Source organism: Podarcis cretensis, assembly GCF_951804945.1.
Source record: "Podarcis cretensis genome assembly, chromosome: 1".
Taxonomy (NCBI): domain Eukaryota; kingdom Metazoa; phylum Chordata; class Lepidosauria; order Squamata; family Lacertidae; genus Podarcis; species Podarcis cretensis.
In genome coordinates this window covers 123,556,639-123,579,071 of record NC_137170.1, presented here as the reverse complement: position 1 = coordinate 123,579,071, position 22,433 = coordinate 123,556,639, and the positions used below count along the sequence as shown (strand labels likewise).

Below are 22,433 nucleotides of genomic sequence, written 5' to 3'. Positions count from 1 at the left end.
CATTTCTCCCCCTGGCCCAATAAGAAAGGCACAATTACATAAATGGCCAATGTATTTAAGGTAAAGGGACCCCTGACCATTAGGTCCAGTTGCAGATGACTCTGGGGTTGCGGCGCTCATCTCGCTTTATTGGCCGAGGGAGCCGCCCTACAGCTTCCGGGTCATGTGGCCAGCATGAGTAAGCTGCTTCTGGCGAACCAGAGCAGCACATGGAAACACCGTTTACCTTCCCACCAGAGCGGTACCTATTTATCTACTTGCACTTTGACGTGCTTTCGAACTGCTAGGTTGGCAGGAGCAGGAACCGAGCAACGGGAGCTCACCCCGTCGCGGGGATTCGAACTGCCTGCATTAAAAAACACGCTGCCTCAGACTATTGATGTGTCTTGGAGGATTTTACTATCTTCTTCAAGGCTCCAGTACTGATGTTTAGGATTTATTTGATGAACTGTCCCTTGCTGGTATACTCTCCCCTTGCATATTGCTCTATAGATGACTTCCTACTTGGAAAAATGCTGCTGAGCTGCTGCTGGGTTTCTACAATATCTGTTCTTGAGTTTCTGGTATTGATTGTGGTTTCCTACTTCACAGAGGCAACGAGCAGAATTTTAATCACCTGCAGTTTTGTTTTGTTTTTTGGCAGGAGTATTTTCATTCGCTTACTAGAGTGTCTGTAGTTTGCTTAGGATCAGTTTTCAGTGAGACTTCCTCAGCAGAGCTGAAGGTAGGAGGAGGCCCATGTAGGAGTACTTTAAGGGGTGTGGGTTATAGGTATAAGAAGTAATCTTCCATCACCCCCTTCATCTAGATCCTTCCCATTGCTATTTTCCAATATTGAGCTTTGCCATGCATTTCAGAACAAATTCTCTGCGCCTGATTTAGGGCAGCGGCAAATGATTTTTTTCCACCTTCTGTTCCAAATAAGATGATGTATGAATGCCCAGTTTATCAAGACAGCTTCTAGCCAGGATGCAAGTTCTCAAGTCTCGTTTTGCGTAGGAATGACCTCATTCTGGGATCATATGAAGTCCTTTATGAATGATAAAATATTTAGCATGGGTTGGCGAAGTTTGCAGAGTAATAACCTGTCATGCTGCCGATTTCTGCTCCTGTAAACAATAACTGTTTCACAAGTTATTGATAATATATTGCTAGGAAAACACATTCCTGGACACTGAGGTCTCATTTGCTCCCATTCTGTCATTTCTAAGGGTTTATAATGTGATTTTGAAACAATTCTGAATAAAACAGTGTTCAGATGTATGGTCCATAAATTTCTGTTTCTGAGAAACGGTTGGCAGACAGGTTATCAAAATGTGAAACTTACTGAACCTTTATGTTTCCCAATAATTCTTAAGCTTTTGGGGGGCTTCAGAAAAATGTCAGAATTTCTTGGTAAGTCTAGTCATGTACCTTGAATAAAGAAGCACATTCCTCCATAATTTCCCTCATTTACTGGTCATCAGTGCTCAGTCTCTTGCTAGCTCAATTCTTCCTTTGCTTGGTGTTTTTTAAATTGGTGAATGTCAAAAATGAAGCTTGTTTTTGACATTTACCCACCAAGTCATTATAAATGACAGAATTAAGGGTAAGCTTTGAGGTTTTATAAAAAAGTGTCGGGATTTCCTGCTGGTCTCAAAATCTTAATTATATGTCAACATTTATTATTCATTGACACTGACATGATACACGCATACTAAAAATCAATAATTGCATGGCTTTAGGGGTGGGTAATGGTTGGAAATGTAAATAGTATGGATTTGATCTAGAATTATTCATGCTGAAAGTGGACTCACTACAATCAGTGGGACGTGTTCCATTGATTTCAGTGGATCTACTCTCAGCATGATTCAGTCTGGATCTAACTGTATGTAAACAGCTTTTAAGATGCTTCCCCTGAGCTACTGCTGTTTACTTTGTCATCTTTAAAGATGGAGAAGATCTACGATGCAGTAGGTAGCTGTCTGTTCATGCACAGGGACTTTACATTGCCTTGCTTCCAGTGGCATCTCCTCCCTTTCAAGTTTGGATAAGTAGCACCCTGGGGCGGTTTCTGGAAGAAATATTGGTCCTCTACCCATGTATTTTTGTAGCACAGAAGCACTTCCTTGATGAGGATACCAACCAGAGAGGTGGGGGTGGGGGTTTGATTCATTGATGAAATGAGAGACTTTGAAGTCTTCAACAGTAGTTTTGCCAGGCTTTTGTCTTTTCCAGTACAAAAGAGGAACAAAAGATTGCAGTCATGAGATTTTACATAACACTTTAAATGGAGGTATAATTTAACAATTTGTATTCATAATCCCAAATAATTTTGCTTACAGAATAGAGGTGAGAGCGTTGACTTATCAAATTAGTTCAGAAACAAAGTGCTAATCTTGATGGTCTTATTAACTTGCTATTTTTTTAATGTGCTTGCCCAAATATCCAAATAAATCACTGGAATAATTTCCTCCATATCCATTAAAAAATATTGTACCGCTGAGTGATGTCTGAGATCTAAAGTGTTGTATGCCCAAGGCGGAGGGACTATGTACCTTTGGTACTTAAGCAGTACAGTGGTACCTCGGGTTAAGTACTTAATTTGTTCCAGAGGTCTGTACTTAACCTGAAACTGTTCTTAACCTGAAGCACCACTTTAGCTAATGGGGCCTCCTGCTGCTGCCGCGCCACTGGAGCCTGATTTCTGTTCTCATCCTGAAGCAAAGTTCTTAACCTGAAGCACTATTTCTGGGTTAGCGGAGTCTGTAACCTGAAGTGTATGTAACCCAAGGTACCACTGTATTCCCTCTGAATGCCAGAAGCCAAGTTGCTTCTGAAATTGAACAGATGCTTGCAAACAATTTATGATACAGTGTGTGTCTCAAATAGTACTGAGAAATTATTGAATAGCTAGGGTGTGTGTGGGTCCAGTTCAAAGAACAAAAAAGTTTTAAGGAACCACTGATCTTGCCCAAACTCCTAGGTGCTCCTACAGTAGCTCTGTGCATCCCAGCTAGTGTTGCTTCTCAGGAAACTTTTAAATATACAAGTGCCCCAGATTTAGTTGATCAGAAGTTGGATCCCAACAACCGTGTTTACATGTTTGTAAATCACGTCCAGTTTTCTTACCAGTCTTTTTTTGCAGTGAAAAGGTTCATAAAGAGCATCTACAGTATGTTTGGGATACACTTCAGGAAATGTGTGCTGCAGGATTTCATTAATTACCTAGAGGTTTGTTGTTGTTTTTTTTGAGGGGGGTGTCAAACGTAGAATCGGCCATTGAAGCCTACTTCAACTAAGTATTATTTCTGCTTTTTATTATGCAAGCAAAGGTGTGTCTATAGCTCTCAGTGTCCTCTCCAAATTATACAGATTGCACATATTCAGTCAACCTATGTATAAAATGTTGACATTCCCCACCCCCAATGTAGTGTTCTTATTTCATAGAATTGTACAGCTGGGACGGACCACGAGGGTCATCATCCTGTGGTGCAGAGATCTTTTGCCCAAAATGGGACTTGAGCCCATGTTATAAGAATTTTAAGGTCACATACGCACACAATGTTCATAACTGTATATATAAACCACATGTCTGAAACCCCACAGAAAAAGTCCTGAAACCATTTTCTCCCTCCCAAATTGACCTCAAATATTTCTCTGCAAGGTCGAAGGAAAATGGAAAAGCATCCCCGTTGTCTTTTCGTTCACAAATCCTGTCTTAAGGGTATGTCTGTGTATGAATAAGGTGAGCCTGTGACCTGGCTCAGGAACTAAGTATTTATCATTACAAAAGACTGGCCAGGCTCCCCAGGTAATCCAATCAAGTGACCATTAATAGGTAACCTGCCAGACAGGAGATGAACAATGCACTCAGATTTCTGTTGTAGACTGCCTTTTCTATGATGTAGGTATGATGTATATGGGGGGTGGGCTACACCCCTTCTGTGATGTATGTATGATGTTTCTGGGGGTGGTCTTGGACTCCAGGGCAGGGAATTTAAAATGTCTATATAAGGGCAGGCACACCTTTGTTCCGGGTCTTCCTGCGTGTGAGGGGAGCACTCTGTTGCAACAGCTTTAATAAAAATCAGGCTTACTAGCTGCTTTGTTTCTCAATATTCTCTGGTTGGCCTCAGTTATTTTCTCCTACCAATAGGGAACCCATGTAAGGACTCTGTACGGGCTCTTGGATACCCCTTAAGGGGAAAAGGGCAGTGGGGCAGCTATTGTTTACAACACCCATAACGCTAAGATTAAGAGTCTCATGCTTTACCTACTGGCCTTTTGAGGCATTCTTGCTGCAGTGCAGTTAATTCATCCATAAGAATCGGGGGCCATGCCTGTGAGAATTGCATATTCTTACGGAGCTTTTGCTAATTACTGGTGTATCATTTTGAACACCTAGTTCCATGCTAAATATAACCTTTAACTGCATCAGACTGTTTAGTGCCAGAATAATGGAATGTGACTGTGTAATTTTAGAAGCACATAGTGTGTGGGAGCTATCATCAGTTAATGGAATAAGAATGCAGGTTTAAAAGATAAGTAGGCTGACATGTAGGTGCTTGAATACTGAATTGCTTTGGACCCCTGGGCTCTCACTTGTGGGGTGCCTCAGGGTTCTGTCCTCTCCCCCATGCTTTTCAACATTTACATGCAGCCACTGGGAGAGATCATCAGGAGGTTTGGGCTGGGTGTTCATCAGTATGCGGATGATACCCAGCTCTACCTCTCTTTTAAATCAGAACCAGTGAAGGCGGTGAAGGTCCTGTGTGAGTGTCTGGAGGCGGTTGGAGGATGGATGGCGGCTAACAGATTGAGGTTGAATCCTGACAAGACAGAAGTACTGTTTTTGGGGGACAGGAGGCTGGCAGGTGTGGAGGATTCCCTGGTCCTGAATGGGGTAACTGTGCCCCTGAAGGACCAGGTGCGCAGCCTGGGAGTCATTTTGGACTCACAGCTGTCCATGGAGGCACAGGTCAAATCTGTATCCAGGGCAGCTGTTTACGAGCTCCATCTGGTACGTAGGCTGAGACCCTATCTACCTGCAGACTGTCACGCCAGAGTGGTGCATGCTCTGGTTATCTCCCGCTTGGACTACTGCAATGCACTCTACGTGGGGCTACCTTTGAAGGTGACCCGGAAACTACAACTAATCCAGAATGCGGCAGCCAGACTGGTGACAGGGAGCGGCCACCGAGACCATATAACACCGGTCTTGAAAGACCTACATTGGCTCCCAGTACGTTTCCGAGCACAATTCAAAGTGTTGATGCTGACCTTTAAAGCCCTAAATGGCCTCGGTCCAGTATATCTGAAGGAGCGTCTCCTCCCCCATCGTTCTGCCCGGACACTGAGGTCCAGCTCCGAGGGCCTTCTGGCGGTTCCCTCACTGCGAGAGGCCAAGTTACAGGGAACCAGGCAGAGGGCCTTCTCGGTAGTGACGCCCGCCCTGTGGAACGCCCTCCCATCAGATGTCAAAGCGATAAACAACTACCTGACATTCAGAAGACATCTGAAGGCAGCCCTGTTCAGGGAAGTTTTTAATATGTGACATTTTAGTGTATTTTTCATCTTTGTTGGAAGCCGCCCAGAGTGGCTGGGGAAACCCAGCCAGATGGGCAGGGTACAAATAATAAATTATTATTATTATTATTATTACAAATGGATGATGGCACAGGCTAACAAGAGGTGCAAGTTTTATCTAACGGAAATAACAAATTTAATTATTAGCAGAATCGCATCCTGCATTTCGTAAAATCCTTGTGGGCAAATGTCACACTGTGCTGATTTTAAGCCGTTTTCCATTTATCGCATAGGTTGCTAAAGCAGACTTTATCAAAAAGGAGCTGAATGACTTGTCACGAGGGCAATATTTAGACAGCTCAAACTCACAGATGCAACAAATGCTCAGTTCTTCCTACACCTGCCTAGAAGTTGCTGCCATCCAAAAACTAGATTCAAGTAGCTGCTTGTTGATCTCTCTTCTTCCTTCCCTGTTCTGACAGATGTTCTGTGCATACAGATATATAAACTTCCAGCTCTGTGTTCCTGAGTCTTTGTTTAGAGAACCCTAAAATAGCCCGGATGTGCTGGAGATTCTAATCTCCAAGATAGAATTTGTACAGGATTGACCTGCATACGATTTTGCGCTCACGACTGAAAATGTTGAAAGCAGCCTTGAATCAAGACTGAGAAGGATTGTATCTTTGCTGATGCTGCAGTATATTTCCCATCTGGCATATTGGCTCGACCGTTAAGTCCCTGAATATTATCCTGCAGACAAATGGTGCAGTTAGTTTCCTAGCTAATCTCTGGCTATTCGTAGTAATTCCTGGTAATGGATAAAAATGGTGTTAGCCCGTTGATTCACGGAATGCTTGTATTTGTGTAGTCAATCAAACGTACATTGTTCCTCAAGCAAAGAATTCTGTAGATGTGGAAGTAGACTTCTGTGGAAGGTTTAAGGCACTGCCAAAAATTGGAATCGCTTGAACAGGGTTTTACATTACTGTAATGTGTCGAAGGGACGCAGGTGGCGCTGTGGGTTAAAGCCTCAGCACCTAGGGCTTGCCGATCGAAAGGTCGGCGGTTTGAATCCCTGCGGCGGGGTGCGCTCCCGCTGCTCGGTCCCAGCGCCTGCCAACCTAGCAGTTCGAAAGCACCTCCGGGTGCAAGTAGATAAATAGGGACCGCTTACCAGCGGGAAGGTAAACGGCGTTTCCATGTGCGGCTCTGGCTCGCCAGAGCAGCGATGTCACGCTGGCCACGTGACCCGGAAGTGTCTCCGGACAGCGCTGGCCCCTGGCCTCTTAAGTGAGATGGGCGCACAACCCCAGAGTCTGTCAAGACTGGCCCGTACGGGCAGGGGTACCTTTACCTTTTACCTTTTAATGTGTCGAATACTTTAATTCTGTTCTTCTTGGGAGTTGGAATAGTTTTTTAAAAAATTATATGGAATGAAATAAAATACATATTGAAAACAAAGTTTTATAAGGTAAATTGCCACTCATAATTTGATAGAACCCACTCATAATTCAACAGAAGATGCCTACTTTAATCTTATATGTAGGCAGTGTCAGATCAGTGTAAGAACTTTAGAGCATAAAGTAGGCCTGGTATTCTTTGAAATCCTAAGCATGCAAATTTTTGTGCACTTGTGTTTCGGCAAGGTACTGTGGAGACGTGTGTGCTTCTCTTGTTCTTGAAAAATTTTGAGAGCTCACCTGCTGCAGCACTTAGACCATGAGTAGACAAACTAGGGGCCGGATCAGGCCCAATCACCTTCTAAATCCAGCCTGAGGATGGTCCAGGAATCAGCGTGTTTTTACATGAGTAGAATGTGTCCTTTATTTAAAATGCATCTCTGGATTATTTGTGGGGCCTGTCTGGTGTTTTTACATGAGTAGAATGTGTCCTTTATTTAAAATGCATCTCTGGGTTATTTGTGGGGCCTGCCTGGTGTTTTTACATGAGTAGAATGTGTGCTTTTATTTAAAATGCATCTCTGGGTTATTTGTGGGGCATAGGAATTCGTTCATTATTTTTTTTCCCTCCAAAATAGAGTCCGGCCCCCCCACAATGTCTGAGGGACAGTGGACCGGCCCCCTGCTGAAAAAGTTTGCTGACCCCTGGCTTAGACTGACTGGCTAGGCAGGACAGGGGAGATCAGGGTTCACATTCCCCACTCCAGGCATGAAGCTGGGCAAGAATTACTTTGGGCCACTCACTCCAGCCCAACCTACCTCACAGAGTTGCTGTTCTGGCTGCCCGAGCACGTGGGACAGCCAAGCTAAAAATAAATCATGTTCTGTGGCCCACGTAGATCCATTTGCCAATCCTTGAAGTCTGGGCAGCTCAGCTGCTTAGAGCGTGATGCTGATAACGCCAAGGTCGCAGGTTTGATCCCCGTTTGGGGCAACTGCATATTCCTTCATTGCAGGGGGCTGGACTAGATGATCCTCAGGGTCCCTTCCAGCTCCACAATTCTATGAATCTATGTAATTGTGGTTTCTGCCACTCGCTGTTACCGCCCCTCCCCTTTTGAACCTATGATGCTGCATTATGCCGTGCTAGATAATCTAGCCCAATACAGTTTACGGGTACCCGAGATAATTTTTCAAACATTTCTTAATCACAACTATTTCTGATAAGAGGCTCCCTCTCATCCAGGGGGCTAATGAGAAGTCCTCATATATTTAGTTTCATCAATACTGCGCAGCGTCAGGTGATCCCAGGCCACTCACTAGGGGAATTGAGCTTTTGACACTCAGCTTATAAAGCATGTGTTGCTCCCTGTTATGCATCAGATCGGAAAAGCAGTTGTGTAGCAAGTCATTGACTTTTTGGGGGATTAGAGCATGGAGCAATACCCACACCTCCCTCCCTGTTCCGTTACACTGCATTAGTCTAAACCCATAAACCCGTCGCTTCTTGGCACATTCCCATTTTCGCCTGATTCATTGTGTCCTGCATGTTACCCCTGACATTTACAGAAGTCCTAGCAAATGACAGTTCCCAGTGCAGCCTGAATGGAATGATTTGAGATTTTTCTCAGTTTGTGTTGCAGTCTGCTTCCCACCAGATGTCAATAAGAGAGATATTTGTTGGCATCTTTCACAAGTAGGAATCCAGCACAAAGTACAAACGTCTTTTTGCCCGAATGCTGAGTCTGGCAGGTGCTTGAACTGACTTGCAGACAAAACAATACATCAGTCATTGAACCTATATTGTAATTCTAGGGGGTGTGCCCCTTCTCTCATTGCTCCACCACCACTCACCCAGGAGTGGGGAACTGTTAGCTCCTACCCCACAGGCCACCACAGACTGGTGGGCAAGGTAAATCACTTATCCATCACATGTAATCTTTATGGTATCACATAATTGATAGGTGTTTTTCCACCAACCTGTCAAAATCCCTTGTGGGGTTCTGAAGCTTCTGCTGATGGATGCCAGAAAGAAGGCTGCATTTTGAAATGTGGGTTTCTTTCTTGCTTTTTGTGATGGCAATGGCAGCAGCAGCCTTGTTCCCTGTGCAACATTGGAGGTTGAAATGGGGCATGCAGCCCTCCTGCTGCATATAAAGGGCTTTTGCAACCATCCATGCTTTTCAGATGCAAGGAGAAGCGGGTGTGTTTGTGATTGCAGTGAGTTTTCAGAGCCTCCTTTTGGAGCATCTTCAAAGAGCATTAAATGGAATTTTCCCTCCTTGAGTAGGCGTGTTCCTAAGACCTGCCCCTTTCCACCTCATGCTGCTGCTACAGCCAAATGGGATGAAGAACTGGCCCAGCGGTGGGAAGAGAGGAGCATGGGGAGGAGGCAGAAGCAGTGGCCAGGTGGCCTCAGAAGGCTGCCTCTTCATTGTGTTCGGAAGCTTCAGTTGCAGATTATTAGGCAGCCCGGCAACTGCTTCCAGTCCCCTTCCTGCACTCCTAATATGCAGCAGTGGCAGAAGCAGCAGATCCCAAGCTCATTGGAGAGGAGGAAGGTGGCTAGTAGTGATGTTGGCCAGCCTTAGGCTCTGGATCATGGAGGCAGGGACCCTGTTTTTGGCAGATGTTAGCATATATCATATTGAAACTCTTGATTCTGTGGATAACATTACCAGGTCCTCCTGAAATGGTATTGCCAGAATACTATGGCGACAGAGTTTGCATCTGGGTCTGATGCAGGAGCTGGTCCCTGTGTCGATATTATGTGATATGGTGATGCTGGCAAGTAAAAAAATCACAATCGAACCTTGTTCAGACCTTTGTTGTCAAGACAGAGGTACTTCTTCATGTGTCTTTACATTAAGTCAGACTCCAGTTATGAATGCTTAATTGCTCTTAATCTCACAGCAGAGCACACTCTTTTTTCTTTAAATTAGCCATATATTTAGGTAAGGGACGCAGGTGGCGCTGTGGGTTAAAGCCTCAGCGCCTAGGACTTGCCGATCGAAAGGTCGGCGGTTCGAATCCCTGCGGCGGGGTGCGCTCCCGCTGCTCGGTCTCAGCGCCTGCCCACCTAGCAGTTCGAAAGCACCTCCGGGTGCAAGTAGATAAATAGGGACCGCTTACCAGCGGGAAGGTAAACGGCGTTTCCGTGTGCGGCTCTGGCTTGCCAGAGCAGCGATGTCACGCTGGCCACGTGACCCGGAAGTGTCTCAGGACAGCGCTGGCCCCTGGCCTCTTAAGTGAGATGGGCGCACAACCCCAGAGTCTGTCAAGACTGGCCCGTACGGGCAGGGGTACTTTTACCTTTACTATTTAGGTAAAGGTAAAGGTACCCCTGCCCGTACGGACCAATTGTGTCCGACTCTAGGGTTGTGCGCCCATCTCACTTAAGAGGCCGGGGGCCAGCACTGTCTGGAGACACTTCCGGGTCACGTGGCCAGTGTGACAAAGCTGCTCTGGCGAGCCAGCACCAGCGCAGCACACGGAAACGCCGTTTACCTTCCCGCTATAAAGCGGTACCTATTTATCTACTTGCACTTAAGGGTGCTTTCGAACTGCTAGGTGGGCAGGAGCTGGGACCAAAAGACGGGAGCTCACCCTGCCGCGGGGATTCGAACCACCGACCATGCGATCGGCAAGCCCTAGGCGCTGAGGTTTTACCCACAGCGCCACCCGCGTCCCAAAGCCATATATTTAGCTTTCATCAAATAGTTGGTTTGATCATGCATTTGTTGTTCATTTCTTGTTTCTGGCCATATGTAGATAGAAATATGTACGTATTTTGAGACCGCTTATCCTTACCAGAATTGCCTTCTATTTAGCCACAGTAAACCTCACCATCCTTCCTCTGTTCACATGATGCACATCTGGAGACTTGATTGTCTGCTAAAGGGGTTCGTTTATGTAGCATCCTTGAAGTAAGGGAACCCATATCTTCAAATAATCTGGTATTCCCACAGAGATGCACTGCAAGGGATCAGCGTAAGTGAATTAATTAGCCTTTTATTGTATTTTGAAGGTCATAATCACCATGGGCTCTGGAAGCCCAGTGGAGGTGGTGTGTGCTGGTGCCAGGGGAAGCGAATGTCTCTGCAGATGCTTCGCTCTTGAGGCTGTTCCTTGAGAGCCACTTAAACTTGCTGACAGATGTCAGGAAATAGAAAAGGCCGGCGCAGCCTATGTGTTGGCTTCCTTAGATAAAAACTTCAAGCAGCGTTGACTGGTTTAATTATTACTGTTTTATGTAGATTGATTTGAAACCCAGTATTTTCAAAGCATAACTCTCCTTTTTAAATGATTCTCCCATGGGCAGTAGTAACAGGCTCTGTCCCAGCTTCTGCCAACCTAGCAGTTCAAAAGCATAGCAGTGCAAGTAGATAAATAAGTATTGCTGCGGCAGGAAGGTAAACGGCATTTCCATGCGCTCTGGTTTCTGTCACGGTGTTCCGTTGTGCCAGAAGTGGTTTAGTCCTGCTGGCCACATGACCCGGAAAGCTGTCTGTGAACAAACTCCGGCTCCCTCAGCCTGAAAAGCGAGATGAACGTCGCACCCCATAGTCGCCTTTGACTGGACTTGACCATTCAGGGGACCTTTACCTTACCTTTTAGTAACAGGCACCATGTTAGCAGAAGCATTTCTCCTGCATGCGTGAAAGAAGTGAGATCTTAAGATGTTGCATACCAATGGCTGTTCTTTTATAAGCACTTGTAGTTAAAAAGCATATATTTGTTATCTGCTACCTGATGAAGATGCTGATTATATTTTATTATTTGTACCCAGCCCATCTGACTGAGATGCCCCAGCCACACTGGGTGGCTTCCAGCATGTACAGAAACATAATAAAACATCAAACATTAAAAACTTCGCTATGCAGGGCTGTCTTCAGATGGCTTCTAAAGATTGTGCAGTCGTACCTTGGTTTTCAAACAGCTTAGTTCTCGAATGTTTTGGCTCCCGAACGCCGCAAACTCGGAAGTGACTGTTCTGGTTTGCAAACTATTTTTGGAAGCCAAACGTCCAACGGGGCTTCCACGGCTTCGGATTGGCTGCAGGAGCTTCCTGCGGCCAATCCGAAGCCGCACTTTGGCTTCCGAACGTTTTAGAAGTCAAACGGACTTCCAGAACGGATTCTGTTTGACTTCCAAGGTACGACTGTATCTCCTTGATATCTGACCTAATGAGCGGTACCTTCTTAGTTGATTTTTAAAAGCATACAATGAAACAATTTAAAGCTTGCAACCCTCGTAAAACGGAGCTATCATGCACTCACTCAGAGGTGAAGAAAGAGAGTTGATGTTGACTCAGCTGCTGGCAGCCATATTTGTTTTGGGCGGGGGCAGGCATTTGGCTCAAATGCAAAGGGGAGGACATAGGGTTAGGCGGGCCTGTGCATCGTTTAGAAGGCTCACCGAGGAGAGGGAATAGCGCATGTGGGCTCCCATCGCTGCCAGTTAACAGTCTCATAGCTCACTGTGTTGCTCTGTTGAGTGTGGGGGGGTGAGGTCAGTGTTTTCCGTGGAGTCCTGGCTCAGCCAGGAGTTACACAGGAACGGAGTGGTGGCGGAGTTGAGGCCGCTGCTGGGAACATCTCCCAGCTTCTCAGGGAGCCCTGCCCGTTCTTGGAGAAGAATAGCTTTTAAATGTGTATTTGAATGAAGCTCCATATTAGAGGTAGCCTCTTGCTACACCAGGAGGACAAATGGTTTGAACTTCCACCAGCAGAGAGAGAGAGGAATATTAAGTGGACAAGCTTAATATGGTCCCAGGTTGCTTGACAGGAGAGTAGTGCCATCAAGTGAAGTTACCAAGAAAAAGGAGAAGAGCAAACAAAAAACTTAAAATGCTTGGAATCGTTCCGTTGGCAGTAGTTCTTGTAATTGAAACAATTTTTTTTTTTTGGGGGGGGGGTATTCTTTGATCACAACTTGGTTGTTGCATCTTAATTCCACATGGGTTCCGATCTCTCCACTTGGCGACATAGCTAACTCTCAGCCTGGCCTAACCAACTCACAAGATTGCTGATAACAGCTCAGTGAAAGCTGTTGGCTGGAAGCAAAGGGGAATTGTTTCCATCATGCACTGATCCAAGTTGTAGCCACTTCTTTGCCTCAGGGGATTTTGGAGGAAGTTGTTAACTGGAAATAACAAGGATGGGGGCAGAAGATGCTACCTGGCTAATTCTGATTCTGTATCAATACTGTGTGATTTTTGTCCTTGTACTAGTTTGGGGTATAATGTTAAGTTTAGATTATTATTTTAAGCTTCAGTGAACACCTCTTGGGGCTGTAAAATGGGGTATATAAGGATTTTAAACAATAGCTAAAAAATACAGGGGTTGGGGAGAGCCAAGTATGCCATTTTGAAGAAAAGGAGGGGTATGAATTAATAGACTTTGATAAGCAGTTGATTTGTGTTTGTAAATGCGTGTGCATATGTTGCAGATTTTTAGTATAACTTCTGCCTTTCCATTTTTTCTTTTTCTTTTCTTTTTGGTAGGGTGTCGGTGTGTCTGTTCATGGGCATTTCAGAGTCGCTACAGAGAAGACGGTTTTTGCAATGCCAGAGACAGCCATAGGTAAAGACTGCATGTTAACGTTTTCCATTGTGCTACCTTTAAGACTTTTGATAAAGAAGCAGTGGGGTGTAGCAAGTTAAGATTGTTGACTTTAGCGGGGAATGGGTTCAAATCCCTGCCTTTGCATGAAGTTTGCTGGAGTCCTTGGTTACACTCTTTCAGATGGACCTGCCTCCATGTATGCTGTTCTAAGGTCAACGGAGGAGGAAGAGTGGAATATAATGTGTTTATTGTAATAATATCACTACCCCACACCCCACTGCAGGATTTCCAAAGACCTTACATACAGGAAACAGACACACCAAATAAACAAATTATGTATAACACCTCATGCTTTCTGTATTTCTGAGGCAGCTGTCGACAGATGTCCTTGCATATCATCATCATCATTATCTGAAATTAATAATAAGAATGGTCTGGTCCCTATCTTTCCATTAATGGAACTCTGTTTTTTAAAAAATGAATTTCAAAGGACTTTGATTCAGTGGAGGCTCCTGGTGGAAAGGAAGAGGCAATTTTTGATCATTCATGGAGGGGTAATTCAGGGTCTGAACCAAGACATTTGCAAGAAGAAAGGGCAGGGTGAAGAATATATACAAGAAGAAAACATAAAGTCCAGGGTCAGCATCATTCGTAAAAAGGTGTAGTTTTGGCTATTAAAACATGGGTCTATGAAGCATAGTGGCCATGGAAATCAGGCAGTAGCAGAATGACTGAGCATTAATGTGTTTTTTTGGTAGTGGGTGAATAAAAGGAGGCAGAGATCTTAATTTCAGATGAAAGGGACCAGCTACAAGGCCTGGGGAAGGTTTGGAAAAGACAAAAGAGCAGCAGTATGTTTTAATGAGAGGAATAGTTTCCCACCTTCATAATTTTAATTTTGTTTTTTTTTTTTTTTTTTATAATGATTTTTATTAATTTTCCACACATAAAATAAAGAACAATGTAACACAGTATAACTTCATAATCATCGGTTCATAGCCTTTTTTCTTTGACTTCCCCATACCTCCCTATCCCTGCATCCTTGTTTAAAATTCTTTAGCAACCCTTAAGTCCATTGTCTTAGTTCTTTTTCATAAATATTTCTTAAGTTTTTTTTGTTTACTGCTGCAATTCTTTACTTCTTACCCCCTGACATCTTAACATTCCTCAATTTTACAATTATTTTTAAGATATATTTTGAAATTCTTCCAGTCCTCTTCCACTGTCTCTTTCCCCTGGTCCCGGATTCTGCCCGTCATCTCAGCCAGTCCCATAAAGTCAATCACCTTTGTTTGCCATTCTTCCAGAGTAGGTAGTTCTTGCGTCTTCCAATACTTTGCCAGTAGAATTCTTGCTGCTGTAGTGGCATACATAAAGAATGTCCTATCCTTCCTTAACACCACTTGGCCCACCATACCCAAGAGGAAAGCCTCTGGTTTCTTAGGAAAAGTCCACTTAAGGACCTTCTTAATTTCATTATAGATCATTTCCCAGAAGGCTTTAACCTTTGGGCAGGTCCACCAAAGGTGGTAGAAAGTGCCTTCAGTCTCGTTACATTTCCAACACTTATTATTAGGCAAATGATAAATTTTTGCTAGCTTGACTGGGGTCATGTACCACCGGTAGATCATTTTCATAATATTTTCTTTTAAAGCATTACATGCAGTAAATTTAATACCGGTGGTCCATAACTGTTCCCAGTCAGCAAACATAATATCATGACCTATGTCTTGTGCCCATTTAATCATAGCTGATTTCACCGTTTCATCCTGTGTATTCCATTTTAACAGCAAGTTATACATTCTTGATAAATTCTTAGTATTGGGTTCCAACAATTCTGTTTCTAATTTTGACTTCTCTTTCTGAAATCCTATTTTCCTGTCCTGTTTAAACGTCTCATTTATCTGATGGTAATGCAACCAGTCTCGAACCTTAGGTTTTAGTTTCTCATAACTCTGAAGTTTCACCCTTTCACCATCGTATTCTATAATCTCATGATATTTTGGCCATTTAGAATCCATATTAAGCTTTTTTACTTCCCTAGCTTCCATTGGTGACACCCACCTAGGGGTTTTGCTTTCCAACAAATCTTTGTATCTAATCCAAACGTTATACAATGCTTTCCTTACAATATGGTTTTTAAAACTTTTATACACCTTTGCCTTGTCGTACCATAAATATGCATGCCAACCAAAGCTATTGTCATACCCTTCCAGATCCAAAATGTCAGTATTCTCAAGAAGTAGCCAGTGTTTCAACCAGCAGAAAGCTGCTGATTCATAGTAGAGTCTTAAGTCCGGCAGGGCAAACCCCCCTCTATCCTTTGCATCAGTTAAAATCTTAAATTTAATTCTGGGCTTTTTGCCCTGCCAGACAAATTTTGATATATCTTTCTGCCACTTCTTGAAACAGTCCATCTTGTCCACAATCTGCAACGTCTGGAATAAAAACAGCATTCTAGGCAATACATTCATCTTAATAGTAGCGATTCGGCCTAACAAGGAAAGTTTCAGCCTTGACCATATTTCCAGATCCTTTTTAACTTCTGACCAACATTTTTCATAATTATCCTTAAATAAATTCACATTCTTAGATGTTAAGTTTACCCCCAGGTATTTTACCCTTTTTGTTATTTCCAAGCCTGTTTCATTCTGAAAACTCTCTCTTTCTTCCATTGTTAAATTTTTTTCCAACACTTTCGTTTTTTGTCTGTTCAATTTAAAACCTGCTACTCGACCAAATATTTCAATTAGTTCTAAAACTCTTTTAGTACTAGTGTCTGGCTGTTGCAAGGTCAATACTAGATCATCTGCAAATGCTCTTAATTTATAATGTCTAACTCCGACCTGAACTCCTTTAACCAACTGGTCCTTTCTGATCATGTTTAACAAAACCTCCAGGACTGATATAAAAAGTAAAGGGGATATTGGGCAACCTTGTCGTGTACCTTTTTCTATAGGTATTTCTTCTGTTACCACGTTATTTACAATTAATTTGGCTTTTTGTTGAGAATATATTGCACCTATACCGTTTTCAAAACCTTGACCTACCCCCATCCCTTGGAGATTCTTTTTCATAAAAGTCCAACAAATGTTGTCAAAGGCTTTCTCCGCATCCACAAAAATCAAAACTGCTTTCCTATTAATGTCAACGTCCAGCAGCTCCAAAATGTCAATAATGTTCCTCACATTGTCTGACATATGTCTACCTGGGAGAAAGCCTGTTTGGTCCTTATGAATCTCTTCTGCCAACACTCTTTTCAATCTTTTTGCCAAAATGTCTGCAAAAATTTTGTAATCCACATTGAGTAAAGATATAGGGCGGTAGTTTTTAACTTGGTTCTTCTCAGTCTCTGTTTTCGGTATAAGTGAGATGAAAGCCTCTTTCCACGATTCAGGTGCCTTTCTCCCCTTCAAAATTTCATTGCAAACTTCCTTCAATGGTTGTATCAGCCATTCTTTCAGCATTTTGTAATATTTGGCCGTCAGGCCATCTGGTCCTGGTGATTTTCCCAATTTCATATTTTGAATGGCACCCTCTATTTCTTGTTCTGTTATTTCCTCGTTTAAGATCCTTTTACTTTGTTCTGAGATTTTTGGTAAACCGTATTTTCTGATGAATTCTTCTATTTCTTGCTCGTTGGTTGGCCCTTGTGCATACAATTTCTTAAAAAAGCTTTGAAAACAATTGTTGATCTCGTTGGGTTTGTGGATAATCTTTCCATCCCTTTCTAAACTTGTTACCGTATTCATTTTCTGCCTTTTTTTCAATTGCCATGACAGAAGTTTCCCACATTTATCCGCTGATTCAAAAGTTTTTTGTCTCATTTGCTTTATCTTCCATTCTATTTGTTGGTTCATGAGTTCCATGTATTGCATCTGATGAAACTTTATTTCTCTCAAAATCTCATGAGACTTTGGTTTGGACCTCAACTTCTTCTCTCCTTCTTTTATTTTTTCTAAAAATTTTTCCTTCTTTTCATTTTGTTGCTTCCTCTTAATAGAATTTTGTTGAATTAGGAAACCTCGCATCACGGCTTTGCTTGCGTCCCAAATTATTCTTTTTTCCACATCTGTTTTCCTGTTGATCTCAAAATAATCTTTTAATGTTTTAAGGGCCTTCTTATGGATCTCTTCGTCCTTAAATAGGGTGTCATTCATTCTCCATCTAAAGGAACCAGTAGTTGTTAGTTTCATCTCCATCTTGACCGCGTTGTGGTCGGAGCACGTTTTTGGGCAGATTTCTACTTTTTTTGTTCTTGACGCCAGACTGCTAGAAATCCAAATTTGGTCTATTCTTGTCCATGTCATTTTTGCTTCTGAGAAGAAAGTTCCCTCTCTCTCTAAAGGATTCTTTGTTCTCCAAATGTCAATCAAGTCCATTGTTTCAGTCATTTCAAAAAAGATCCTTGGTAGTCTCCCTTCTTTCGAGATCACTTGTCTCTGTGCTTTATCCATGTTTGTTGAGACAACTCCATTCATATCTCCCATCATTAGGATTTTATAATCTAAAAAGTCAACTAATGTCTCATGCAACTTCCTAAAGAATTCAGCCTTCCCTTCATTTGGGGCATAAACTCCCACAATTAATATCTTTTCTCCTTGAATTTGTATTTCAATTGCCAGGTATCTTCCTTGTTCATCTTTAAATATCAATTTTGGAGCCAACTTTTCCTTTGCATAGATCACCACACCTCTTTTCTTTACTTTGTCTGATGAGATGAATTCTTGACCGAGTCTCTTATTTATTAATAATTTCCTGTGTATCCTGGCAATATGGGTTTCTTGCAAACATATTATGTCTAATTGTTCTTTCTTCAAAATGTGAAAAACCTGTCTTCTTTTCCGAGGAAGGTTCAAACCATTACAGTTCCAACTAAGGAGTTGCAGAGACATTTTGTATTTAAGTAGCTGTTCCTCCAACTGCTCCAAGCTTCTGCTCTTCCTCCGATGGTGGTAGTGAAAGTCCAAATGACAAATTTGCTATATCGGGTGGTTCCCTCTCCTCCACGGTTCCTTTCTGCAAATCCTCCAGATACTTCTCTAGAAATAGTTCTTTGTCCTGAATTGTTTTTATTTTAATCTTCCTTCCATTGAAGTTAAAGGACAATCCTTGTGGAAATTCCCATCTGAATGGTATAGTGTTTTTCTTCAGCAGGTCTACTAAACTCTTGTAATATGTTCTCACCTCTAAAATGTATTTAGGAATGTCCTTAAAAATCTGTATCTGACAATTTTGGATCACCAATGCCTTTTGGTAATGCAAATTCAATATTCTATCTCTTTCTTCTTTTGATCTCAATGTAATTAGGCAGTCCCTTGGTTTTTTGTCCTGCCTTCTACCCAGTCGAAAGGCTGATATTATCTCAAGTTCCTCATCTTCCTCCCATTCCTCCCGCCAAAAAGTTATGATGTTCTCTGTGAGAAATTTCACAAGGTTGTCCCCTTCCACTTCAGGCACCAATCTAAATTTTAAATTCTTCTCTTTACGTTGAAGTTCCAGTAAGGAGAGGGCTGCATCATGCTCATTCACTTTTTTAATAATAGGCCCAAATTTTTCCCTTGTCTCTTCAGCTGTTATTTTTGCACTTTCTGCAATCTTTCGTGTTTCTGAACTTTCCTGAATTAATCTATTTATAGAATCTGTGTTCGATGCAACACTAGCCGTATTCACATCCAACCTTGTTGTCAACTCTGTTAATTTTTTAGAATTCTCTGTCGAAAGTTTTGTCAATGCTTCCAGGGATTGATTTATTTTAAGTAGAGCCTGAGTCATAGGATCCATAGAAGCTGGTGTTTTTTCCTGCACAGCTGCAGTTCCTGATATAGAGGCCCTTTTCTTGTGAGATTGTTTTGCTTTCTGCCTTGTTACTATCTCTTCTGTAGGGGCACTCATATCCTCAAGGTCGTTTTCACAGAGTTGATTCCCAAGTGGAAAATCCCACTGTTACTTTTTCAGCTGCAACAGTTTCAGATAGAGCCCTCTAGAGGGAGCATTCAATTGTATCCAAATGGCAAAGATGGAAAAAAACAAAGAAGCAAGGGAGTATAACAGTAGCCAAAAGTTTCCAATGTCCAAATTATAAAGTCTCTATTTTTCTATGTGGCCAAAATGCAGCAAAGTACATCTAAGGTCCGATAACTTTTTTTTGCAAACAAGTCCCCACTTCTCAAAGTTTGACAGTCCACGTCCCAGGTGTCTTGTTTGGGCAGCCCGACCCCAGGGGATTTGGCAATGGAAGGTCTTAATTTTCCATTAATTTTCCAGCAGATTAACAACGTTCCAATCCCTTCCCCCCTTCTCCTGCCAGTCTGGGGGGAGGTTTTAAGTCCGATGTCAGTTTGACAGCTTAAAAAAATTAGAAAGGTTCCCTTTAAGTGCAGCTTGATTTTCGTTGCTTTATTCCTTCTGCAGTTCCGGGGAGGCAGACTTCCTTAATTTTTGCCTTTCCCGTTTTCAGCCAATTTTATTTTTTAAAAGTCCCGTTACTTTTCCAATCTTACTCACGGGTGTTGTGGTCAAATTCCAATTGCAGGAAGGAATCGGCGCTCTCCGCTCATGGCGACGCGGCTTCACTCCGCTAGCTGGGTGACGACTCTCAGCACTGCGCTTACCCCGATGCCGCTCAGAAGCCTTTAAAAAGGCTCCCTCACAGTACCGGGGGGCGCAAAGGGTGCCCACCGAATCTCCTTTGTTCACAGGCTCCGCGCCTGTGATTTTAGGGGTCCCCCGCTTGCCGTAGCGGGTGAGACCCGAACTAACAGAGCAGTCCTGCCTCGGAGCTCGAGGCTCGGACCGCCATTAAGCGCTGGCGCCGACCGGAAGTCTCATAATTTTAATTTTGCTTTCTTCAATTGCAGGTCTTTTTCCTGATGTAGGTGGAGGCTACTTCTTGCCAAGGCTTTCAGGGAAGCTGGGATATTTTCTTGCCATGACTGGATTCAGGTTGAAAGGAAAAGATGTTCACAAAGCGGGAATTGCTACTCACTTCATAGAAGCAGAGAAGGTAAATCTACCTGAGCAGGTACCCGGCCATGCTGTAATCCCAGGTGAACACTGGGGCCTAGTCTGGGGCTGCTGGATTTGGAGGGGGGTCTTCTCAGGCATCTTTTCGCTTCCTGAGAAGGAGAAGTCCTCCTTTCCCCTGCTAATGCTTCTAGAGGTATCCTGGCTCTCAAACAAATTTCCAGGACACATTGCAACACTGAATTAGGCACACCAAAGCCTATGTATTTCAGTGGACTTTAGCACAGCCTACTCTTAAGCTGGGGAAGCGGGTGGCACTGTGGGTAAAACCTCAGTGCCTAGGGCTTGCCGATCGCATGGTCGGCAGTTCGAATCCCCGTGGTGGGGTGAGCTCCCGTCTTTCGGTCCCAGCTCCTGCCCACCTAGCAGTTCGAAAGCACCCCTAAGTGCAAGTAGATAAATAGGTACCGCTTTCTAGCGGGAAGGTAAACAGCGTTTCCGTGTGCTGCGCTGGTGCCGGCTTGCCAGAGCAGCTTCGTCACGCTGGCCACGTGACCGGGAAGTGTCTCCGGACAGTGCTGGCCCCCGGCCTCTTAAGTGAGATGGGCGCACAACCCTAGAGTCGGACACGGCTGGCCCGTACGCGCAGGGGTACCTTTACCTTTACTCTTAAGCTATACTGAGACTTCAGAGTTATGTGGCCTTGTATAGAGTTCTTCCATTTAAAAAATATCCTGGCTCGTTCTGAAGCTGTTAATTGCAGTTTCCTGGTTCAAACAGGAGATGATAGTTAATGGAAACTGGACTGCTGTTGTGCACTCACTCACATTGGCCTGTTGATTAGAGACATGGTAATCTGAACATGGCTACTATATTTAAGTCTTTTGATCTCCTTGTTGTGTATTTGTGAAGAAGGCCACCTTCACTTTTGCTGAGAGAAGTGGGAAAAAGAATATGCTTGCTAGCGGGGATTGCCCTACCCCATTTGATTGCCACGAGTTCTTTGCAAGGGAATATATTGAAATTATATCAGCATCTCGTGAAATAATGCATTTGGCAATTGTATTTTCATTTGCAGATGGCTGCCCTAGAAAAGGATTTGACGGAATTAAAGTCCCCATCGAAGGAAAATGTTGCTGATATATTGGATTCGTATCACAAGAAGGTAAATGGATAGCTAACAATAATAGAAGACTGTGAAAAGGAGAACCTTCATACAGGACACTGAGTCTCTGTAAGTGTTGCTAATTGATTTCCCCCCTAGCACCTCAGTGGCATGTTATAAAATCAAGTTTGACAATCGATCATAAACTGCACCCACTTATGGCCTGTTCTCTTTGCAGTTCTCCCCCTCCCTGATTGTTGCTGTTCACAAGGTCACTTTTTGTTTGAAATGTTGTCAGCTAAAGCAGCTGTTAGTGTCAGAGCACTGAACATAATTTTTGTTTTGTTTTGATAGTGTTCCAAAAATACTAGTGCCAAAAATTACTTGCTGTAATTGCTAGAATAACATCTTTGGTGTTATTCCTATATGGGACACTTTATGGATTTAGTTTTTCTTGCTTTTCCTATTATCTTTTAAAAACGTATGTGGCTGCAATCCTATACATGCTTACCTGGAAGGAAGTCCCATTGAAGTAATAGATAGCTCAGTTGGTAGAGCATGAGACCCTTAATCTCAAGGCCGTGGGTTTGAGCACCACATTGGGCAAAAGATTTCTGCATTACAGGGAGTTGGACTAGAAGACCCTTGTGATCCCTTCCAATTTTACGATTCTATGATAATTGGGTCTTACTTCTGAGTAGACATGGCTAGGATTGTGTTGTAAGACGCTAATCTTCTGTTTAACAGATGTAATGTATGCAACCTAATGAGTTTGACAGAGTACTTCCTTAGATGGAAAGGAATGAAGTCTAACTCTTGCCTCTGTATGCTTGAAATTTTGCTGTCTTCGAAGAAGTTGGACACATGAAAGGTTGATTCTCTTTCTCC

General features: G+C 43.1%; 1 protein-coding gene across 2 annotated transcripts in view; it reads left to right on the top strand.

Annotated features, from left to right (window-relative positions):
• The window catches only part of HIBCH (3-hydroxyisobutyryl-CoA hydrolase), a 65,531-nt gene that overhangs the window by 18,594 nt on the left and 24,504 nt on the right, over nt 1-22,433 (top strand). For both annotated transcript variants that reach the window (XM_079981429.1, XM_079981428.1), the window contains exons 7-9: nt 13,414-13,492; nt 20,335-20,480; nt 21,519-21,605. In XM_079981429.1, coding sequence (XP_079837555.1) covers nt 13,414-13,492; nt 20,335-20,480; nt 21,519-21,605 — 312 coding nt within the window. The remainder of the gene's footprint in view (nt 1-13,413; nt 13,493-20,334; nt 20,481-21,518; nt 21,606-22,433) is intronic.